Consider the following 21,956-nt stretch of genomic DNA (forward strand, 5'->3'; position numbering starts at 1 on the left):
TATTATGCAGTACCTCTTCCTGGGAGCTTTTGGCTGGTTGTATGGCAAGGGGATAAATCTGAAACACCTTATGGCACTGTGGAGCATGTGTGATACCATATTAAATACTAAATATTGGATTAATTCTCACTAATAAGTGTGGGACACTTTAATAGGATTAATTAAAGATAAATCATGAGTGTGGAACCTCTATTCAACGCTCAGCCTCTCAAAACCAAGTATTTGGCAGGTGAAGGAAAGCAGCTAGTGTATACTGGTGCTGCCTGGCTCTCAGGCTGTGTTTTTGACTTACCGCTGTGTCTGGTGTAGCTACAAACTTCCACAGCGAACAGAAACACCCTGGCCTGTTAACTTGCATGGGACAGCTTTGTTGAAGGAGTTTATTCTGCAGCAGAGGGTTGTCAGATCCAACCTATCGACTCCTTTTTCGCGAATTTTTAGTTTGGTAAAACTCTTAAAACTCGAGACCTCCGAGCCGCCAGGGGGCGCCAGAGCGCAGGCCCGCCGGGGCGGGGCGGAGCCCGCGGCCCTGAGGTAAAAGGCCCCGGTGGCGGCAGCGGCGTCTCTTGCGGCTGTGCCGGGTGTACGGGCTCCTCCCGTGGGGTGTCCCCAGCCCACCGCTTCTCTCCCCGACGGCCCAGCCGATGCTGGCGCTGTCCCGGTTGCCGAATCTCCTGCCCCGACTCTGCGCTCTCCATCCCAGCTTCGCCATGAGCAGCGTTACCGGGACCGTCACCGTCAACCAGCCCCTCAACTACCGGGCGGGCGCCCGCGTTCAGCCCGTCGACGGCGGCCAGGCCGAGGAGGTGTATGAGCCGGCCACAGGTACTGCCCCCCTGACCGCGGGGGGTTGCCGGGGGTTTAAACGTGCGCCGAGGCGCGGGGCCGGTGCCCGGGAGCTGCATCCTCGTTATTTGCCTGCAAGGGCCGGTTGTCTTCGGCTTCTCCCAGCTGCCCGCGTCGGCTTCGCGCTGGTGGCCGAGCAGATGGCGTTTGATGCCGCCTGTGCAGGCATCCTGAACGCCGTGGTGGTTTGGTGGCTGCGTTTTGCCTCTTGCAGTGCAGGTCTGTCATCAGACTTTAGCAGAAATCAGCTCTGACTCTCAGTCAAACAAAAAATCGAGTGGTGCCTGATCTTGGCAAAGGACACGGTTTAAACATTTCTAAAATTATTTTTCTTCAATTGGAGGTGCCTAGGTTTCAGCAGAACCACTTCAAGAAAGAGTGTGTTTAACTATACTGAGAAATGTGTAACAGAGGCCCGAAGCTGGTGGTAAAAGTATAACAAACTCCTGTGGCAAATGGATGAATTTTGTAACTGTTGGAGCTAATCAGTAACTAGAACACTAGAACACATGGCATATCTTTTAATTCAGACCACCTGAATTGCAGCACCTCTTCCATATTCTCAGTTGCAAACCAGTGGGAACAATAGCATGAAGTTCTGTAGCCTGGTGTAGGTGGCTGGACTGAAGTCTTTGGGGTTTGATGCAAGATAAACCATATTCTTTTGTGCCCCTTTTCTGAGATTTCCATCTTATTTATTTCCTGTTTAAAATGTGCCCAGGTCGTGTGATAAGCAAGCTGCTCTGCTCTGGGGAGAAGGAGGTCGATCTGGCTGTGCAGAGCGCAAAGGCTGCCTTTAAAATATGGAGTCAGATGTCTGGCATGGAGAGGAGCAGGGTGATGCTGGAGGCTGCCAGAATTATTCGGGTATGTTGTGGGAGCTCACCTCTTCTTTAGGAGAGGGGTGGTTCTGTCTCTGAGCTTTCTAGTGGGCTAATGTGGCTGTTGAGGGCTTCCAGAAGGACTTCCAGAGCTCCAGGAGAAATGCAGGAGTTAAAACCCACCTTTGACCAGAAGAGACAGTAGGCTGCCTTGGGCAGGACTTTGATCTTATCACTGTATTCAAGGTCAGTGTGTACCTTCTCTGATTAATTCTGATAGAAGACATAAAACTGAAGGTATCTAGTCAAGATCTTGCAGGGCTCGTACTTCTTTTCACAGCTCCAAAGATTAAGCTTCACTGCACATCATTTCAAAGCTGAAATTGCATAACTCTCACATTGTTGAACTTTCAGCTTGTTGAGCACTGTTGTCACGTGACTGGAGTGTGTCTTGTTTCAGCAGTGAAAAAATGTGGGAATACTGGTTTTTATCTTAGACACCAGATAATACAGGAGTGAGAGGATACAAATAAGCTAGCTTTATCAGACACTGCTTGTGAGATAAGGTGTTCTTGGGCATCAAAGTTACTCCCTATGGAGGCACAGATCTGTAAGAAACCAGAGCTGCTTTCCCCAGTGTGTATATTCAATGAGAAAGCTGTTTTCTTTCTGCCAAACTTCTGCTTTTGGCAGACTTTCGCAGCAGGGTAATATTTCTGCCTGGGAGATGGTCTGTGAAGGGACGCTTCCCAGCTGTGTTGCTTTGTTTGTCCTTCAGTAAGTCCTCTGGATCCATTTTGAACTTGCTGTTTGCTCTTCTTCCCAGTTTAGTTCTGTGGATTCTAATCATTGTTTGCCAGACGGCTCCTGTTCAGGTTTGCTCATCTGTTAGATAAGCAGGGATGTTAAGCAAGACTGCACTAGCCGTGAAGCCCAGTGGCTGTCTGACATTCCCCTGTGATCGCTCTCCACTGGGAGATTGATAAATAGCAATTGGGACTGTACCTTTTAGAGATTAGTTTCTAACAGCAGGACTTGGCTTACTGATGGCAGAGCCTTGTTTGGGACTTGCATGCTTGAGAAGCAGCAATCTCCTTGTGGAGTTCTACTGCAGGCTTCTCTAATGTGTTGTCACTGTCCTGTGCCTCTCACAGGAGCAGAGAGAAGAAATTGCCACCCTGGAAACCATCAACAATGGGAAATCCATCTTTGAGGCCAGAGTGGACATTGACATATCCTGGCAGTGCCTGGAGTATTACGCAGGACTGGCAGGATCTCTAGCTGGTGAGAATGTTACTGGAGTTTGCTCTTTACTCTCTGTCCTGCCACTTGTGTTCCCTGGTAATTTCCATGGCACAAGACCATCTTTGCTGCTGATTTCTCTAAGAGATGGACTACTCCTTTTTCTGAGGATCTTGGAAGGATTTTCAGAGGTCTCTACCTAATGCTGCTGTGCTCTGTGGGCACCTATGCACCTTCTGTGAGCTTGCTGGAGTAAAAGCCGTGTGTCTCTGTTCCCAACCAAAGTGAGATCTGGCCACTGAGGCTCTGATAAGACAGGAAGGGGCTTCGCTCTTCTCTACCTTCTGTCTGTGTTTCTTCTTTGCAGGTGAACACATCCAACTTCCTGGGGGATCCTTTGGGTACACTCGGAGAGAGCCCCTCGGGGTGTGTGTTGGGATTGGAGCCTGGAATTACCCCTTCCAGATTGCCTGCTGGAAGTCTGCCCCAGCCTTGGCATGTGGTAATGGAAACTCTGCCCATGCAAGCTTCTCTTTGAAGCCAAGTGGTCCTGTGGGGGAGAGTGATTTTGGGGGATAAAGTCTAGGATTACCTTGGAGGAGGTGTTGAAGGATTAGCAGAACCTTCAGGTTGCTACTCTGGCAGGAAGGGGAAGGAAATAGAAGTGGGAACATGGCAGATGCTAAGAGGATGGGAGTGCATCAGGAAAGAGGCTTATTGTTTGGCTTTGTACCAGACGAGGAAGGTCTCTGGAAACGTCTGCAGTACAGGACCAGCAGCCCCATCTCCCCCAGCCCTTCCCAGCAGGAAGGTGCAGTTCCTCTCTTTCCCTGGTTGCAGCGTTCAGCTGAAACTGTTTCCTCTCCTTTTGGGAGGATCTGCTGGGATCTGTTGAGAGAAACTCACTGTGTGGGGTGGATTGTTTGTTTGTTCTTTTCCCTCGAGCAGTTTGGCTGTTAACCCCACCTTGCCTCTGTCTGGGTTCCCCTAGGCAATGCCATGGTCTTCAAGCCCTCTCCCTTCACTCCCATTTCGGTGGTGAGGTTGGCAGAGATCTTCACAGAGGCCGGTGTGCCCAAGGGGCTCTTCAACGTGGTACAGGGTGGAGCGGCCACAGGCCAGTTCCTCTGTCATCACCCAGATGTGGCCAAAATCTCTTTCACTGGCAGTGTGCCAACTGGCATCAAGGTAAAGGCACCTTCTCACTCAGGGACACAAGGGGTCTGTAGTGTCAGCCTTCCTGGTGTGCTGCAGACCTCGATACCTCCTTGAGCTTTTGTTCATGAGGCTTGTAAAGATGGGGTGCGAGTCGCATTTCTGGGTCTGAGCAAGGAGCTTGCACGTACAGGGTTACACTGGGGCTTCAGTTAGCCTGCTGGGCATGGGCTTGGGCACTTGGTCCTTTCAGAGGACCCCCTTGGTCTCAACTTGTTTAGCCACTAGTTGCAGTGAAGCCTCTGAACTGCTAAAGTGGATTTGTGTGAGGAGGAGGGGCTGTAAAACAGAGCAGGACTGGGAAAATAAGTGTTTCTGGCAGTCGTAGTTCAGTTTAGCTGCCTATGACCTACTGTTTTTAAGCAGGAGGTTAGTTTCTGTGAATTTCTCACCCTCAATTTATTCTTCAAAAAATCAGACGTTCCTAAAAAGGCTCTTTAAAATAAATTCTGATTTGAAGGAGGGGAAATGTTGCCCCTTGAACTCTCCGTACATGTGTGTACCTGTGAGGTGCAGTGACACAGATGCAGTTACAGCTGTCCTCTGGGCTTATGCTGAGCACGAGACTTCCTGCAAATTACTTCAGGTTTTGTTGCTTTTGTCTTTAAAAAAAACAAACCACAAACCCTCTGAGACTGTCCCCAGTCTGAACTAAACACATCTAGGAAACCCAGCTTGTCCTTTATGCTGTTTCTGTTGTTGAAGGGCCCTGAGGGTACTCTCCCCTTGGGTGTCTCTTACCTCCCTCCACCAGCCTCCTATTTACCAGTGGGTCACTTGTCTCTTCTGTCCTTGTTTCCCTCAGGTCATGGAGATGGCAGCTAAAGGGGTCAAACCAGTCACCCTGGAGATGGGGGGCAAATCCCCCCTTATCATCTTCTCGGACTGTGCCCTGGAGAATGCCGTGAATGGAGCCCTCATGGCCAACTTCCTTACGCAGGGCGAGGTGTGTGTCTGTGGGGCGGGAGCCTTCCTCCTCGCTGTGGCAGGGTGGTCTGAGAATCGGGTGGCAGAGCCAGCCTGTGACCTTGGTTAGTGAGGGATGCTCTGAAGCTCCCATCTTGTCACCATTTTCCCTATGCAGTGCCACAAGGGATCAGAAGGGATGCCCTTGCAGAAGCCAGTGCAGGGTGTCCCAGCAGAGCATGCCTTAGATGATGCCCTGTCCTTCCCAGAAGTGGACCCTCTTTAGCACCTGGTACCCAGCTCAGAGCAGCTGCTCCTGTGCCCTGGGCTCCAGTCTGGCGCACAGAGGTCAGAAGAAGCCATACTGGTTTCCTCTGGAAGGACAGCAGGTTCCAGGCTGGTGTGCTGAGACACAGCCCTGTGGGGCTCTGTCCGTCCCAAATGTGGGATCTCCGCCCATGCTGCAGGTCTTGCGTAATCCTGCTGGCAAATTGCATTACCGGGGTCATGTCAGGGAACTGAAGAGGCTGCTGAAGTTCTCTCCTGCTGGTGACTTGATGCGTTTTTGCCACCTGGTGGCATCAGTACCACCATGTCCAGCATGGACTGTTCAGTGCAATCATGAGCAGCAGGATAATCGAGTCCTCTGTGTCCCCAGGGACAAGTTAGCTGTTTCAGCAGCTGTGAAAGGGCTTTTCTGAGGGCCTCTTAGCAAGACCCAAGCAGGGAAGGGCTGTGGAGTGCTGTGCGTCTGATTCTGAGCAGCCTGTCCTGTATCCCAGGTATGCTGCAACGGCACACGGGTGTTTGTGGAGAGGAAGATACTGGATGTCTTTACAAAGGAGGTGGTGAAACGCACACAGAAAATCAAAATTGGAGACCCGCTTCTGGAAGACACACGGATGGGAGCCCTCATCAACCAGCCCCATCTGGATCGTGTCCAGGGCTTTATCAAGCAGGCAAAGGAGCAGGTGAGATTGTGATGCTGCCTTGTGACTGCCCTGAAACGTGTCTCTTGTTAGACAGACTGGCAGCTGCTTTCCTGCCTCATGCTTTCCCTGTTAAGCTGCGGTGTTGTCTTTTTTTTTGTGGTTGAATTACTCGATAGATGTCTTGGGCCACTAGATTAAAAGTGACCCAGTGCATGTCTCTGAATCAGCATTGAAGGTGACATGGCTTTTCATGTCCTGATGTTGCCAAGTTGTAGAGGTTGAGATACCCAGCATGGAGTGTGTAAAATGGGAGACTGTAACGTTTGGGCTGTTTCTAGGTTATGGTGTCACCTTGCACACTTGGCTGGTATCTCATTTGGGTTCCAGTTTTGCTGGTTGCAGAAAGAGCTTACTGAGGATCAAACACCAAATTTAGTCTGCTGGAAACAGTCTCTGTAAGAGCAATGAAATCTACCTGGGCTTTTTTTGTTTTTTCCCTAGGTTTTATTGTAAAGTGTAAAGATGTTTTGAATGTCAGCACTAGGTGTATGACTAGGTGTAGCCAATTTGGGGATGGGCTGGAGAAGGGGAACTGTGAGTGAAAGCCAGGAGGGCTAGACAAGGATTTGGAAACAGGAAGAGGGATGTGGAAGGACATGTGGGGAGGGAGAGGAGAAATTCCCATCTCTAAAGCAGGGCATTTGATGGAGGTGTTTCTTGCCAGGTGGTGTGCTAAGGGACTGATCGACTTGCTGATGAGGGAATTCACACTGAAGATGTGGAAGTTAATGTGATGCCAGTTGAGGATCTGCTCCTAGTTGTAGCTGCTTGCATCCAACCCGCACTGGCTCCTGTGGCACTTGCATGCCAAACCAGCATTGGCTGGACTTTCAGGATGGGTCTCAGCCCCGACTCTGATCTATCAGTGAGAGCTCCTGGACGTGCCTGCCTACCTTCTGCTTGGTTCTTTTTCAGGGGGCAGAGGTGCTGTGTGGCGGGGACCTGTACGTGCCAGATGACCCGAAGCTGAAGAATGGCTACTACATGCGACCCTGTGTGTTAGGTATGAGCTTCCCTATTTATGGTACTGCTGTCTTCTATGTGGATGCTGCTGAGTTTCTTCTAGAGAAAGCTATGTTCAACGTAACCTGTCTCTGTGTATGTCCACAGTGTGGACAGGTACTCTTATGGTGTCCTAGAGAGCTGAGGCACCCAAGAACTGCGTCCAGAGAAATCTCTGCTGTTGGGAGGTCTGACAGGGCATGTGCAGTTAGTGCCTTTGCTGCCTTGAGATGCAGGGTGGGACTTGCTCCTCTGCTAGCTATGCCAGGGGGCTGTGCAGTGCTGAGTGCTGTCTCGAGGGCTGTGTGTGTTGCTGAGTGCACAGACTGTGCTGCTGACTCTTCCTCCTGAAGCACATGTGCTCTGCCATGCTTCCAGGGAACTGCACGGATAACATGACCTGTGTGAAGGAAGAGATCTTTGGGCCTGTCATGTCCATTCTGCCATTTGACACTGAGGAAGAGGTTTTGGAGAGAGCCAACAACACCAAATTTGGCCTGGCGGGTGGTGTCTTCACCAGGTATGACTGGGTAGCATGGCTGGTGTGGAAGCAGTCTAGGGAGAGGAGGAAAAGGGAAATACTGCAGCAGTGCTACTTCTCTTGCGGTGCCTGGCATGGGCACAGGTATCCCCTTCCAGAAAAGCTGGAGCAAGGGATTGCCAAAAGGGAATTTTGTAAATGACTGCGCATCTCCTCCCAGTTTTTCCTGAAGGATCAGGCGGGCCCAGCTGTCCTTCACACTCCTTCCAGCCTGCACTTGGCCTGCCGTGTGCCTTCCTGCATCTCCAGATGTGCACCAGGAGCCTGCCATGCTGCTGAAAGCATGCAAAGGCAGCTCTTGGCCACTTGCTGTAGTCTGCTTTCCTGGTGTCCTTGTCCTGCCCTCTCAAATCAAATGCAGTTTTGAGTGTCCTTGGGAATAGATGCTGCATCCTTTGAGCAGGCAAAGACAGAGTAGGGCAGGTTGGGCTCCAAAAACCACCTGCTGGCCTTTCTCTAGTGGAATATCGGGGGCAGGGGAGGAAGGGATGAATGGGAAGGGATCCAGCTGAATTGCCCTTTTCCTTCAGGGATATCCAGAAGGCTCACAGGGTAGTGGCTGCTCTCAAGGCTGGGATGTGCTTCATTAACAACTACAACGTCAGCCCTGTGGAGCTGCCTTTTGGAGGATACAAGGCATCAGGTGAGCTCAGTTTGACCTTCTCTGTTATGACTACGTGCCAGTTACAGGGGGTATGAGTGGTATGTGGCACTGACTGGAGCTGTGTTCTCACTTCTGACTTGTCCCTGCAGGATTTGGCAGAGAGAATGGGCGGGCAGCCATCGAGTACTACTCGCAGCTGAAGACTGTGTGCGTGGAGATGGGTGATGTGGAATCTGTGTTTTAGTGGCTCTGGGGCCTGCTCAAGGCAGCATCAGCCAGTTCTTGCCTGTCAGCCAGAGATGAGGATCATTTACACAGCAATAAAGTGCTCTAAAATGTAAGTGCCTGGGTGGGGAAGCGTAGCTGAAGCAGCATTTAGCCACCCTGCTCCTGCAAAGGGGAATGTACACACAGGGCTCAGCCTGTGGGCCTGCTCTGTCCTATCTGGTGGAAGATGGGAACCTCAGAGTAGGAGGTAGCAATATGGCTTGCAGCAGCAGCACATGCAGCTACGTAGGTGTTACCAGAGGCTTGTCAGTGGCAGAGGCCCAGCCCTGGCTGCTTCCCCTGCTGTGTGCCTTGAACCCCATTACCTTCCACCCTCGGTCACCTTCGGTTTTGGCTTCTTAACAGGTACGTCCCTACTCAATGCACATATAAGCTCTTGGACACATTGATACCCTGTAGCTATAGGCTCTGTCTGTTCTCTGACTACATAAAAGCCTTAAGGGTAGGATTGTTTATTCCCTGTAGCCCCTTTGTAAACACAAGTTCTGTTTTTTCTGTCTGTACCTCACTTCCAAGGTGGGATAGGATATTGTGGGGCTGGTGAGCTGATGGTGCCTGGGACAGGCATAGCCCTGAGAATCATCTCCACACACAGAGTATGGAGCACAACCAGAGTGGTAGCAAGCTCCAGCATAGGATAGAGTGCTGCTGCTCTTCAGCGAAAGCTATTTGACTTCCTTTCTGTAGGCCTACTATTCTTTATAAACATGATGAAGCAACAACTTCATATGTTTGTCTACATCTTTTTGTAACAATCAAATAAATACTAACTCTGAAAGATCTTATTGCAGAGTGACATGAATTGTGGGGTCCAGAAACGGGGCTGCTGCTGTATGGGTGAAACAGGGTGCAAGATGGCTTTTTGGTCACTAAAATCATAAAAGGCAGGACATCTGCCTGATGGGCAGATTTCTGTAGTCCTACAAGACCAGAGTCGTTCTAGCATTCTGCAAAACATATTAAGAAAACCCTCAATAAGTTCAGAATGAAAATACAGAATTGACAACTTCATTTTATTGAATGAGGAGAAAAGAAAAAATCCAGGAGATTAAATGTTCTAAAAGAAAATAAAAAAAAAATCCCTTTATTTGTCCAGTCAGCCATCATGATGGTCAGTCAGTTCTGGCAGGTCCAGCCGAGGTGTTGGCAAGCTGAACACACGCCTGTGCCCACGAGCCCGATGAGCGCCACTGAACCAATGGCCCCTCTACTTCGTTTTTTTGGATCTGGAAAAAAAACACGTTTTGTCAGCTCGGCAGCCCATCACTGAAAGATGAGCCCATCCTGAAAATGAAAGAGGGAGCAGGAACTAGAGATAAATCTCAAGGCAAAACAGCAGGCACCAGCTCGGGCTCTGTACCTACCCTCAGCCTGTGCTATTACTAGATGTGAGCTCTTCCTAGCTATAGGAAAAGCATACTGCAGAGTTAGCAGCCTGTGGACCTGCACCCTTTTCTCTGCACCCTGTCTGGAAGCTTTATGCTGCCTCCTTGATGTGAACGGGAGGAAAAGAGCCTGGGGGCCACTGTAGGAGACTTGAGTTTCTAAGCACCTGCTGTGTGCCGCAGGGTAAAGACCTACCTCCTGTGTAGTAGCCATAAGCATAAAGGATTCTCCCGAGGATCCAGGTGATGCCAAGCCCTGTGGCCATCCGCTAGAGAGAAAGGAGAAGCATTAAAGGTTTTGGAGACTTGCTGCTTGCATGTGCTTAGCTGTTAGAGCAGCTCTGCTTCAAAGAAGCAACCACCAACTACAGCGTGAGTCCTGACCTTGCTAGGACAACTGGGAGTCAGCCTGGGGAAGGCGGGTGACTGATGCAGCATGCTAGGGTGAGCTTTGCATAGGAGGAGTCACTTTGATGATGCCTGTGGGGAGGGAGCATGTGATGTGCTGCAGAGCCTTGCTCTTTTGCAGCACTCTTCCCAAGCAAGAAATGGTTAAGTCATGCAGGCAGCTGGTGCTGAGTCTCATTTCACCACTGTCCAATTAGTGATCTAGACCATGTGCCAGGATCTCAGAGGCAGCCGTTGCATGGAGCCCCACTCCACTGCCTCCAGCACAGGGTTTCCTGTTGCAGGTGTTAGACTTCCGCCTTGCCTCTCAATTTAGAGCTTGCTGCAAGGTGGCTCCAGTGTGCCAGATTTGCCTGTGCTGCTTCCTTCCCTCTCTGAAAAGGAATGTTAAAGAAGGACCTGATTTGTCTATTGGTGGCAAAGCAAGCTGCTGTTTTTGGCCTCTCCCACATGCCTGCCTCCTCATGAGTTGTCCACATCTTTCAGATAAAAATAATCCAGGCGTTTTTTGATCCTTCGTGCACCTGCTTTGGTGGTAGACGTGAGTGGGAAGATCACCATGTTCCCCATCTATTCTTATCAGATAAGCTCCTCATGGAAGTGTGTTTAGATGTGGGGGGAAAGGGTTCCTGTCCTCCACACAACCAGCTGTTCAGTAGCACTACTGTAAACCCTGCAGGGCTTGGAGGAACCAGGCAGGGTTGGAGGGACCCTTCCCGCTCATGGACTGGAGGCTGTGAATGCTTTGGTTTATCTAAGGCACCCTTAGGGGAAGGAAAGGCTGAAGCAGCAGTAATGAGTTTATTAAATATTTGTGATTCCCCTGCACAAGACCTGCTACTGCTATGGTTTCAGAAGGGGAACAGCTGTGATGTGGCTACTGAGGCAGCCTGCTCTCTCCAGAGGGGCTAGTGTAGCCTCCAGAGGGGCTAGCTTGCCTTACTGCCCCTGAACCTCCCCAAGTCGGGGAGCAAGAGCAGGGTTCAGTCATGCAGACCTGCACTGTAGCATCACTTACGGGGTGGTAGATTCCGCCGGTGGCTAAGAAGAACAGGAAGGCGGGGTAGACTTCCAATCTGAAAATAAAAGTGAGGAGGTTGAGTTTGTGCTCAAATTGCTCACAAAGAGTTAACTCCAGAACTACACAAGCTGTGAGCATCCCTTGCCATTGGTCTCTGTTGGGCCTGACTGTTATGAGTCTCCATGCTTGATGCTGTGGCCGCAAATGGAGCAAAGAGGGAATCTGAGCATGCACAGACTTCGGGGACTTCCCCCCTGTCTGTGCCTCTCTCCAAGGCCACTCACTCTTTCTGTCTGTGCCCTAAGCCACTGCTAAATACTACTTGCCACCAGCTAACCCAGGAGGAGTTGTTCCTCCCAGCACCCCTCTGATGTGCTGTTGCAGCCTGGTTCACAGTAGCTGTGTGGGCCTTGGGCCTCTCCCCACGGAGACCTGGGCAGCACAACAGCCAGGCTCTTCTGGAAACAAGATTTCTAGTGTCTTGAGATCCACCCATGGAGGCAAAGAGCGAGGCACTGGGGAAGAGGAGGCTGCTTCACAGCCCTGTCTCATGGTTTAAGGCATGGTAAGGAGGCAGCACAGCCTTACTGCTAAGCATTACGTGGCCGTGTGCTTTCCTCCAGCATTGAGCCTGATCCTAAGCGCTTGGCAGCAGTGAGGCTCTAGCTGTAGGCCCTGCCCCACAGCCCTGTGTGTTTTCAAGGTCTGCAGTCATATGTGGTACTCACGTGTTCTGGTGTGCACGCTGGATGCAGTTGAATATATGTCCGTGTTGAGGGTCTGCGCTGTACATGGCTGGATACTGCCAAAAAAAATAAAACCCTCAGCAAGACACGAGCAAGCGCAGTCTGAGCTGGGGAGCCTGGCCTTCTCCAGCAGTGAGGAGCGTGCCCTGCAGCACCTCTCCCCAGGGAGCCCAGGGCACACTTGCATTGGCAAGTTGGAGTCTGTCTCCTGCCCCGCCCCGTGGCCCACAAATGCTTTGTTGAAATTGCTGCTTGCCCCAGGCCACCTCCTGAACTCCCTGAGCAACCTGACTGTCCCCTGGAGTCGGCCCTGCTTTGCACGGAAGACAGCCAGGCCCTGGGTGACCTCCCTGTTTAAATCCCACCTCTCTGGAGGGCAGAGCAAAGCAGCGTACTGAGGACATGCCCCCGTGTCTCCTCTGGGGAGCTGGCAGCAGCCCATCAGGCTGGGAGGACGCTGCCTTCCCCACGGCTGCAGAGCTGAGCAGCCAGCCGGAGCTGCCGCTTGGCTGCAGAGGCTTCCCCGAGCCTGGACTCCAGCTCTGTGCACCAGACGCACTGGCTACGTTTGCTATAGTCCTGACTTCGTGCAGTAGGAGTGGGGTCACCCCAACAGGCACCCAGGGCCTGCAGCACACACTCGGGGCAGTCCTTGCACCCACCCCTTCTTGCCACTTCCCCGAGTGACCTGTGGAAAGAATGAAGGAGCGTTTGTGCTCGGAGCCAGGAGGCACAGCAGCCTCTGCATGCCATCGCCCTGACTCACGGACAGGACCTGCCGCCCTTGCCCAGCTCACAGCCCTGCCCGGCTTGCGGCCTCCTCAGTGGATGCTGAGGGAAGGTCACTTTGAACGACTTCTTGTGGTAGGGCTCACGTGCTCCCTCTGAGCTTGAGAAACCCTCCTGTCACTTTTGTTCCCCAGCAATCCCTTTGCCCCCAGCACTGCATTGGCCTTTGCAGGAAAAAGGGCTGTGTGGTTTCTTGCTCATCAGTGTTTCCAAGCTCAAAGCCTTGTGATTTCAGCCGTCTCGGCTTGCTGCCAAGTGCCTGATCTGCCAAACCCCAAGCTCTGTCGTGCCATCTGCTCCAGTCTGGAGAGCCAGAATAGCAGCTCCATCCCTTCTGCATCTGTGTAGCAGGGCAGGAATTGTCAGCGGGTCACCCAAAACTAAGCAAGGTGTCACCTAGGTCATCTGCAACATCCCCTGCAGACCAGCTCCGACCTTCCCGTTCCCTCGTCCTGACTCACCTCCACGTTGTACTTCTTGCGGGCCTTGGCCACTTTCACCGCGAGGTGTGTGACCAACACGAAGCTGGCAGCCCCTGTCAGGATGACATAGCCATACTCCTTTGAGAGAACAGCCATCTTGGTGCTGTCAGAAAAAGAGAGGCCGTTACTATTTTGGGGTGTGACTGGAGAAGTGACAGCTCACTACATGCAGAGATGTGTGTGTGGAAGAGCTGCTGAGCGTCATCCCAACACCTCCCAGCACAGGGACTGGCTGAAGGAAGGGAGAAATAGTGAGATGGGGCGTTTTCACCTCTTGGCTGGCTAAGTCCCACCACCTCACTGACAGTGCTGTGCCTACAGGGATGCTCTGGAGAGGTGGATGGAAACTGATTGTTCACGGCCACTTCCAACACCAGAACTAGGGGCCACCAAATGAAGTCAGGAAACAGATTCAAAACAAACCAAACGAGGTGTTTTTTCATGCAGTGGGAGACAGACCTGTGGAACTCCCTGCCCAGGAATGCTGTGAGTGCAAGCAGTTTTCATAAACTCAAGGGGAAACTGGGCAAGCTCTGGGAATGAGAGGTAAACTGGGAATTATAATACAGACAAACTTGAACTGGCTCAGAAATCCCCGGAGCTGAAAGGAGCTGGGCCACATGAACAGTTAGTTTGAACTGCTAAGGTCATCCTTACATAAAATAATAATAAACCCCACCACAACAGCAATAATAACCTAACCTTTTCGGTAAAGAGGCACCAGCCAGATGAATGATGCTCAACACCGCAGCTTCGAGGAACCCTCCCAGAATCACAAGTCAGTGAACAGCCCCCAGCAACACGCAGCTGCTGGCATTTAGCAACACCTGCACAAGCAGGTCTGCCGGCCAGGAGGCACCAGGGCCTGCATGGTTTGCATTTAACAGTTCTGCGCTTCCTCGCGCAGGCCTGAGACGGAAGCACGGAGCAGAAGGTGCATCCAGCAGCTCCGCCATGCTGCCCCGTTGCATGCTTCTCCCTCTTTCCTGCTCCCCAGCTGCGGGACCTGCTGTCAGCCTGCACTGCTGCAAGGTGCTCGACCCCAAGGGCTCCAGTGCCCTCGTTGGCTGCAAGTGAACACACGGGCCCTTCCCCACCATCACCTGGCACTGGTTCTCTTGCACAATCCCAAACCTCAGATGTTTCTGTCAGCCTGACCCAAGACGGTGCTGCACGATGCAGCGCAGCAGGAGACAGCAGAGACCTCTCTCCAGCACCGAGCCGGTTCCCTCTCCAAACCAAACCCCAGCTGATGCCTATCTCCATCTGGTGCCTCCACAACGTGACAAGGTTTTGGTGTCTCCTGCACTGTCCCCACCAACACAATCTGCAGTGCGGAGGAAAACAGGCCACGTTACAGAACCGGTGCGAACAGCCTTCCTATTGCAAAAGCGCCAGCACCCCTCACGAGGGATCTTCAGGGACCAGAGGCTTTTATTTCTCATTTGCAAAGGGATTATTATTGAGGGAGCAAGGTGAAGACAAGAGCTTGCTTTGTCCACATGAAGTTTGGTAAACAATTACCAGTAAGAACATTAAAAACCTGTAACTAAGAAACGTCAGCTGCACCCACGTGTCATAGAGGTTAGCGCCTGACAGGTGAGACACTGAAAATACAACACATTCCCACCCGGCAGAGCAGGTCGATGGTCACATTTCCCCCTTCAAATTACAAGGTTGGTGGAGAACCCCACCTGCCAGCAAGGACCAGGCATTTTATCTTTGCAGCGGTTAAATTATAATCCGGGGATTTATTTTAGCAGCAAAGAGCACAATTCAGCCATAGCGAAGCATAAAGCCGGGTGCATTATAAAGCTGCTACTCTTACGCTACTGCTATTAAACTCTGCTGCGAGCCTTTGCTCTAGTAATCTGGAGGCAGATAAAGCACTTCAAAGTCCACGGGCCTTGCAGCCTCTCTCCGATCGCACGCCCTGCGGCCGTTTCCAGATCCGGTGCCTTGTGCGTTCCAGCAACCTTTGTCCGCCGCTGCAAGGGCTTTGCTGACCAGCGCCCGCACGGCGCACAAGAAATTGGTATCTATCTTCTGTGCAGCAACGCTTCAGGCTGGAGCCACACCACCAAGAGATTCTGGAGCATGACACAGCACAGCTGGGAGCTGTAGCAGAGCCCCTCGGGGGTGCTTTTACTCCAGAATAAGGATTCTTACCAAGTTTGCCATAACACTGCAGTGATTATGAGTCAGCAAAGCTGGTTAAGTCTCCCCGTGCAGACCCATGCTTGGATCCTGCCTGGGCTACCAGGTCCGAGCCCAGGCTGTCTCTGAGGCCAGGAGAGCCTTTTGTCCGCTCCGCTGGCAGGCGAGCGCGCAGGCCCCGCTCCGGCGGCGGAGCCCCCCGCGAGCCCTGCGGGGTCAGACCCTGCCCGAGCAAGCCGAGCGTGCCGGGGTGCGGGCAGGGCCCGGCCGCGCTCTGCCCCTCCCGCGGGGTGACCCGACATCCCGCAGCCCGGCCTGGGCGGGGGCCGAGGGGAGCCAGGGCGCAGGGTTTCCGTACCGCCTACCCGGTAACCAGCACACGCATCGGGAGCGCTCGCTCCGCCCGTGCCCCCCCCCCATCGCCCCGGCAGGGCCCCGCCGGGGGTCCCCGGCCCGCACTCACCCTCAGGCGCGGCGCGGAGCGGCCCAGCACGCTGCGGCACGGCGCCGGGACGGGGCCGGGTCTGCCCGCAGCACCGCCCGCAGGCGGGGCCCGGCCGCGGCCGCCCCCGCCGTCGTGATCAGCCCCGTGGGGAAGGGGCCGTGTGTTGAGGCGAACCGGCGCGGTGTCGGCGTGGCCCTGCGGAGGGCTTTGCCAGCGAGCCCCGGCGGTCGCTGCGGGGGCGTCTGCCCTGTCCCCTGGCTCTGTGCGTGTGTCCCCAGCACACCCGTGTCCTCAGCAGACCGCGCTGCCGTGCCCACTCGTAGCTATTTTTGTCATGCTGATTATACCTAAGACAAAGGTTTCAGCTTTGATCCACAGCCTACAGTTTAATGGCCCTAAGACAGCACAGTTATTTATACCATGCTGAAGTCTTCACCTGGTTTTCCCTTTTATTTCACCAGATCCTGCGAGTATCGGATGAAGAAGCCAGTGTTTCACACGTGCGGTTGCTGTACCCGGTCACGTAAGCAGATACTTCCCTTGGCAATTACCAGCATCAGTGGTAGGAAGGATCTTATTTACATCTCCCTTTATTCTGGTCTGTCTACGCAACCCTACAACTTTGGCATCGAAACACAAACTATTTCCAAGAATACTTGGAGTGTGCGTAAGCAATATTTTTTAGATTTAAAAAAAAAATCCAGTTTTAGGGACATGTGATACAAAACTGGAGCTGGACTTTCCGGTTCTGTAAACGTTCATAAACCGGTGGAGGTACAGGGGGTCTGGCCGCAGGGGGACAGATGGTGGCTTTTGCTGTCGCCAGTGTAGTGGGGAAGAAAGCAGGACCCAGTGGGATACCGGGCCCCTAAAAGTGCTGGTTTTAATCTCTTTGCTCATGTACCTGCCTTTCCGCAGCAGAAAATTCTCCGATTCCGTGGGGCTCCAGTGAGCTATCTGGGCTGGTCCCGATAAGCTCTGCTGAGCTTTCTGGCCAGAAAGGGCTGGGTGAACTCCCTGGCTGCAGCAGAGAGTGCTGGGGCCTCTCCTGCATCCTGTGTCGTACCTCTTCAAGCCGGTCCCTGTGACAAGACAGGCCCCACACTGACCCTGCTTTTCTGTGGTCTCATGGTAAAGCGGGAGTGTAAATGTCTGGCACTGTGCACCCCTCTCATGCCCCCTCCCCAAAATGAATATTTTGCCAATGTCCTGAGTCCCAGTGGAAGAAGAAATGTGGAGGTAGCACAGTGAGTGAAAGTGGAGCACGGAGACTTCGCTTCTCTTGCAGTTTTATTTCACTTCAAAAAATAGCATCTAGAATGGGACATAATGTGGGAAATGGGGCAGGAAGGGCGTGCCTTCAGTTCCCACAAGGGGTGTTCAGAAGGATTTGTAGGGCCAATCCTAAGTGACGGTGTCTTCTTCCTCCTCCTCCTCCTCCTCCTTCTCCTCCCCTCCCTTTGAAGAGTGGGCTTTGTAGATGACAGCACAGATGCCAGCCAGCCAGGCGGCCATGGTGCCGGCAAAGAATATGCAGAAGCCAATGAGACACAGAAAGATGTAGTCTTGCTTGTACAGCTGGGTCAGGCAGTTAAAGTGGAGCTGTGCTTCCACTGCAGGCATTTTCAGGGCACGCAGGCCTTCTGGCGTGTAGCAGGTGATGTTGTCAGCATCTGCAGAGGGGAAAGCAGAAGCAAGACTCTCTTGCCTGTGTCTTAAGCATTAACGAACGGGAGACCTGCTAGGAAAATGATGCAGGAGTTTGCTAAATGCCTGAAAAATGTCTACACACTTCACACCCCTCTCCCTCTGTGGCTTAGGTAAAATCAGAAGGGAGGAGAAGCTCTAGGTTCAAAAAACCTTGCCAAACCCTTGCCAAGCCACAATTGCCAGGTTGCCAGAATGATTTCTGTGGTGTTGCCTCTGTAGGAAAATATTGCCCGTCAGATTATGCCTCTGTGGCAAACTGCTGTCCCCGCATTGTTCGTCTCTGCTGCTTGAGCACTTCTATTTTAATATAAGAGCACTTGTGTTTGTTTTTTTTTTAATCTCAAACACCTTCTGAAGTGACATAGCCTAAATTATGCTGGAATCATGAGGCTTGTGCGCATTTGAAAAACTAGGGTGGTTTGCAGTTAGGCACAGCCTTACCTGCTCTGTGAGAGCAGAAGAGGAACTCATCAATGATTCAGTTCCACTGAAGTAACGACTGTGCCCTGTCGTGCTGTAATACACGCGGTGATAGAACAGACACTGGCTTTTCCCTCTGCAGTTAGCGAAGGCTGAGCGTGGTAAAAGCACCGTCCCCTTTTGGTGTCTGTAGCAGCACAGTGTGCTCTCAGCCACAGCTCTCTCCTTCCCGTGCAGGTTTTGAACTCCCCGGCCCAGACACAGTGTGCCAGAGCCAGGCTGGTCACTGCTGGCTGCACTGGAGGGATGGGCCTGAGGGAAAGGGAGCACTGGAGGGGAACAAACTACAGGGTATTTGTATTATATTGCATTATATCGTATATTACTGAGTGATATAACTGCGGTGGTTGTTAATGCTGATCTCTCTCGTTGTCCTGAGTAGGACTGGAGAGCTTTAATCTTTCTCTTACCCAAATCCGTCTAGAACTGGGCAACTTCATGTCAGCACCTAGACTGCACAGACCCAGCTGAGCACAAAACGCTGGTGCAGAGGTGTTCTGGGAAGCAGCAGTAGCTTTTTAAAGGCCAGGATGGGGACCTGCTTGCAGCAGATTTCAGGGCTCTGTCCCAACATCCCTTTACACTGGCTTTGTTAGCTCCTGTCAAAACCTGTCAGTTTAGGGCTGCCTAGTCCTGATGAAGAGGGAGCTGCCTCTCCTGTCTAAAGGCAGGCAGGTATTTGTGATACAGGGTGTCCCGGCAGCGTGAAGGCTTTGTGCAGCCCTCACACCAGCCCCCAGAGGCACACAGCCTCCTCTGGACTTGCCCACAGCACCTCTCCAGGACACAGCGAAGTCCAGCACAGCAGGGAAGTGGAGCAGACTCTGCGGGCTCCCTGGTTTCTTTGGCTTTCCCATTTTCCAGAGCATGGCGCAGGGATCCATACTCATACCCTAGTCTTTGCTGCCCCTTCCTTTCCCGCTCCCACCCTCTCAAATTGCCTGCAGTGAGCTTTATTTTCCTCTTCCAGGGTTCAGAGTGTTATCTCCAGTCTTACTGCTAAGAAAAGCACTTTTTTACTGTTCTGTAACTGCCTGTAAAATGCATGAGGAAAATAAAAAACTTTACTGTCTCTAGGGAGCTTAGTACATCTAATAAGACACAGAGATGTCCTTAATTCAGTTCTGTCCTAACACCAGCTTCCATTGTCTCTTCCCTTTTCTCCCCTTGGGCTCCTTTGTGCCCCTTTCTTATTCAATGGACAGACTTTCTCAAACAATTCCTCTTCTGCAGCTCGCTCTCGCCATTGTGTCGTGCATTAAGGAAGACCAAGAATTCTTCCCTGGTATGTGCTGCGCTGCGTTCCTTTTCAGTGTGGAAAATCGAGTTCATGTGCTGCAGCTGCAGAACAAAGCTTTGCCCATGGGACCAGTGTTTTTCTGGGAAAGGGAACCAGTGATTATCCTGCCTCATGGACACTCGGTGTCCACTGCCCAGTTGTAAAATCTCTCAATGTGATGGGAAACAGCTGATTTTGGCATCTCAGATGATGTAAGGAAAGTCTTGGAGACCCTGTTTTCAAGAAATAGCTTTTATTCAGAAGCAAGCTGCGTTGCACTGCTGCAGCCTGTGGGACTCAGCGCTCACCTGCATTGCATATACATTTCTTTTATTGGAAAATTTAAAATAATAGAGAGCCAGCTTGCTCTGGGGTACTGGAGGAAGAGTGGGAACATATGGAGCCTCCCAGCCATAAGGATACAGATGCTTTTCTGAGCACAACTTGTGTTCTGGTTCACTCTGGCCGTCAAATGTCAGCCGGGACCCAAACCAGAGCTCCCATGGGAACAGCAAAAGGTCTTTCACTGACTTCTGAGCATTGGGTCACACTCTGATACAGAGGATTAGTCAAATGTACCTGCTGTGAGGGCTGAGGAGCACCATGACAGCTGGAAGGTGCAGGATTTGTAATTTTGATCTGTCCTAGCCCAACAGCTGCTGTGCTCTTAAGGCAACATGCTCTTAAGGCGTGTGTACACTTTTCATGTACAGAAACGCGTCGGTGGGGAGCAGGGTGTCATCACAGCCCCACAGAAGTCAGCAGCTAAACTCTCACTGGCTTCCACACTACCTGAACTTTTCCCGGAGACCCCGTCAGTGAGAGACGAGAGCAGAAGAGGAGCTGGCTGGCTTTCAGCCTGGCTTTGTTTTCAGCATTGAGCAGAATTGCTGTAGAGGTTGCACGAATGAGGTCTGCCTGCCAGGCACGTTGTGCAGGAAGAGGCTAGTGGGAGGTTTTCGAGGTGAGGGGGACATTGGCTGAACGGTAGAGAAGCTCAGGGCTGGAGAGGCTGCCCTGAGCAGGTCAGAACAGAGGCAGAAGAGCATTTCCACAGAGACAAGGGGGTTAACTGATCGTTACGGACACACTGGTACTGCAGCAGCATCAATGGTCAGAGCAGATGGAGACAAGGCAGGAAATGCAGAGCAGCAGCTTTCCCGGTGTGGATCTCCCTGGGGCCATGCTGGGCTCCCCGTTCTTGGCACAGCAGCCATGGGGTGCTGTGATTTGTGGGCACAGGGACACCTCCCAAGGCTGGAGCCAGGTGTTTTAGAGCAGCAGCAACGTCCTAGCTACAGACTACGCTTCCCTGACTGTCCTGAGGATGTGAGCAAGTGACTGTGGGTGAAGCTCCTGTAACCCAGCTGCTCTGATCCGTGTTTTGTGCAACATGAGAAGATGGGACCCACAGTTGACATGCAGTGGACAGCCCCATGAGCTGGAGTTTGAGAAAGACAACCCTCTCCGTTCCACACAGATCTGCAGGAGTAGAGAGGAGAGAGGTCCTGCTCACACAGCCCTCACCTGGAAAGTGAATGTTGCTCTCTGTCATCCAGGTGATGAAGTCCAACAAGGAACAGTTGCAGTGCCACAGGTTGTCACTGAGCCCCAGAAACCTCAGGTTGGGCAGGTCCTGGACAGTGCTAGTGTCCAGGAATGTTAAGCCCGTCCGGCTCACATCCAGGTGCCTCAGCCAGGTGTTGTTGGTGAAAGCATCCTTCTCGATGGCCACAAGGTTGGGATTGTCTGAGATCTTCAGCACCACTAGGCTGAGGAGGTGTGAGAAGGTGCTGAAGGTGACCTGTGTGAGGTTGTTGAAGCTGAGGTCCAGATAGACAAGCTTGGCCACACCAATGAAAGTGAAATCCAGGTCATCTCCCAAGAGGTTCTTCCTGCAGTCCAGATAGACCAAATCAGCCAAGAAGCTCAATTCCACTGCCGGCAGGTACGAGATGTTGTTTGCTGCCAGAATCAGCTGCCTGGTGTCCAGCGGGATGGCCGCAGGGAACTCCTGCAACTGCTGCCCTGTGCAGTTCACTTCCAGGTACCGACAGCTACACCTGCTTGGGCAGTTGATCCTTTCTGATGCCATCCCCATCCCCAAAAGAAACACGAGGCTCAGGGGCTGCGGTCTACCTGAAGGAGACATGGTCTAACACCTTTCAGGCCACTCAGCCCTTTGGGGACTGCGAGCAGCCCTATGCAAGCTGCGTTACCGTCACAGCCATGCCGAGGAGGTGTCCGGCTGCAAGGCTGTGGGGAAGCACTTTGTGTCCGTGGCTCACCTGACTCCTTGGCAGAGTGCCTGGTTGGAAACCGAGCCTGGTTTCTACATTGGCAAGTGCAGAAAGGTGGCTGAAGCGTCTCCATGTCACACTCGCTGCCAGATGACACCCGTGTGATGTCAACAGCTTACAAAAGCTGCTCGGCTTCGGGGACAGTGCCATGACCTCGCTGTCCGAACGGGTGCTGCTTTTGGCTGAGTGGAGGTGCAGGGAGGCGTGCATCAGGTGAGAGCATCAAAAGTGTGCAGGGCAAGTGCGAACAGTGCAATTTTTGTCACAAATGGTGTCAAAATGCAAGACGTGGTCACT

At 52.3% G+C, this 21,956-nt stretch overlaps 3 protein-coding genes across 3 annotated transcripts; 1 reads left to right on the top strand and 2 right to left on the bottom strand.

Moving 5' to 3' along the window:
- Positions 1 to 519: 519 nt before the first annotated feature.
- On the top strand, positions 520 to 9,237 carry ALDH9A1 (aldehyde dehydrogenase 9 family member A1). Its single transcript, XM_068416881.1, has 11 exons — positions 520 to 825; positions 1,568 to 1,713; positions 2,822 to 2,951; positions 3,277 to 3,411; positions 3,901 to 4,097; positions 4,930 to 5,070; positions 5,813 to 6,001; positions 6,938 to 7,025; positions 7,403 to 7,544; positions 8,096 to 8,208; positions 8,319 to 9,237. The coding sequence occupies exons 1-11, from the start codon at positions 645 to 647 to the stop codon at positions 8,411 to 8,413; spliced, it is 1,557 nt and encodes a 518-aa protein (XP_068272982.1). The 5' UTR covers positions 520 to 644; the 3' UTR covers positions 8,414 to 9,237.
- Positions 9,238 to 9,443: 206 nt separating this feature from the next.
- MGST3 (microsomal glutathione S-transferase 3) lies at positions 9,444 to 16,125 on the bottom strand. The gene is made up of 6 exons (XM_068416994.1): positions 15,909 to 16,125; positions 13,268 to 13,391; positions 12,000 to 12,073; positions 11,269 to 11,326; positions 10,039 to 10,111; positions 9,444 to 9,683 (listed from the first exon to the last, which is right to left on the bottom strand). Exons 2-6 carry the CDS (start codon positions 13,382 to 13,384, stop codon positions 9,574 to 9,576), a joined length of 432 nt encoding a protein of 143 aa, XP_068273095.1. The 5' UTR covers positions 13,385 to 13,391; positions 15,909 to 16,125; the 3' UTR covers positions 9,444 to 9,573.
- A 1,169-nt stretch (positions 16,126 to 17,294) lies between these two features.
- On the bottom strand, positions 17,295 to 21,511 carry LRRC52 (leucine rich repeat containing 52). Its single transcript, XM_068417083.1, has 2 exons — positions 20,887 to 21,511; positions 17,295 to 17,563 (listed from the first exon to the last, which is right to left on the bottom strand). Exons 1-2 carry the CDS (start codon positions 21,509 to 21,511, stop codon positions 17,295 to 17,297), a joined length of 894 nt encoding a protein of 297 aa, XP_068273184.1.
- Positions 21,512 to 21,956: the final 445 nt, after the last annotated feature.

This window comes from Nyctibius grandis, chromosome 21 (genome assembly GCF_013368605.1).
Source record: "Nyctibius grandis isolate bNycGra1 chromosome 21, bNycGra1.pri, whole genome shotgun sequence".
NCBI lineage: Eukaryota > Metazoa > Chordata > Aves > Nyctibiiformes > Nyctibiidae > Nyctibius > Nyctibius grandis.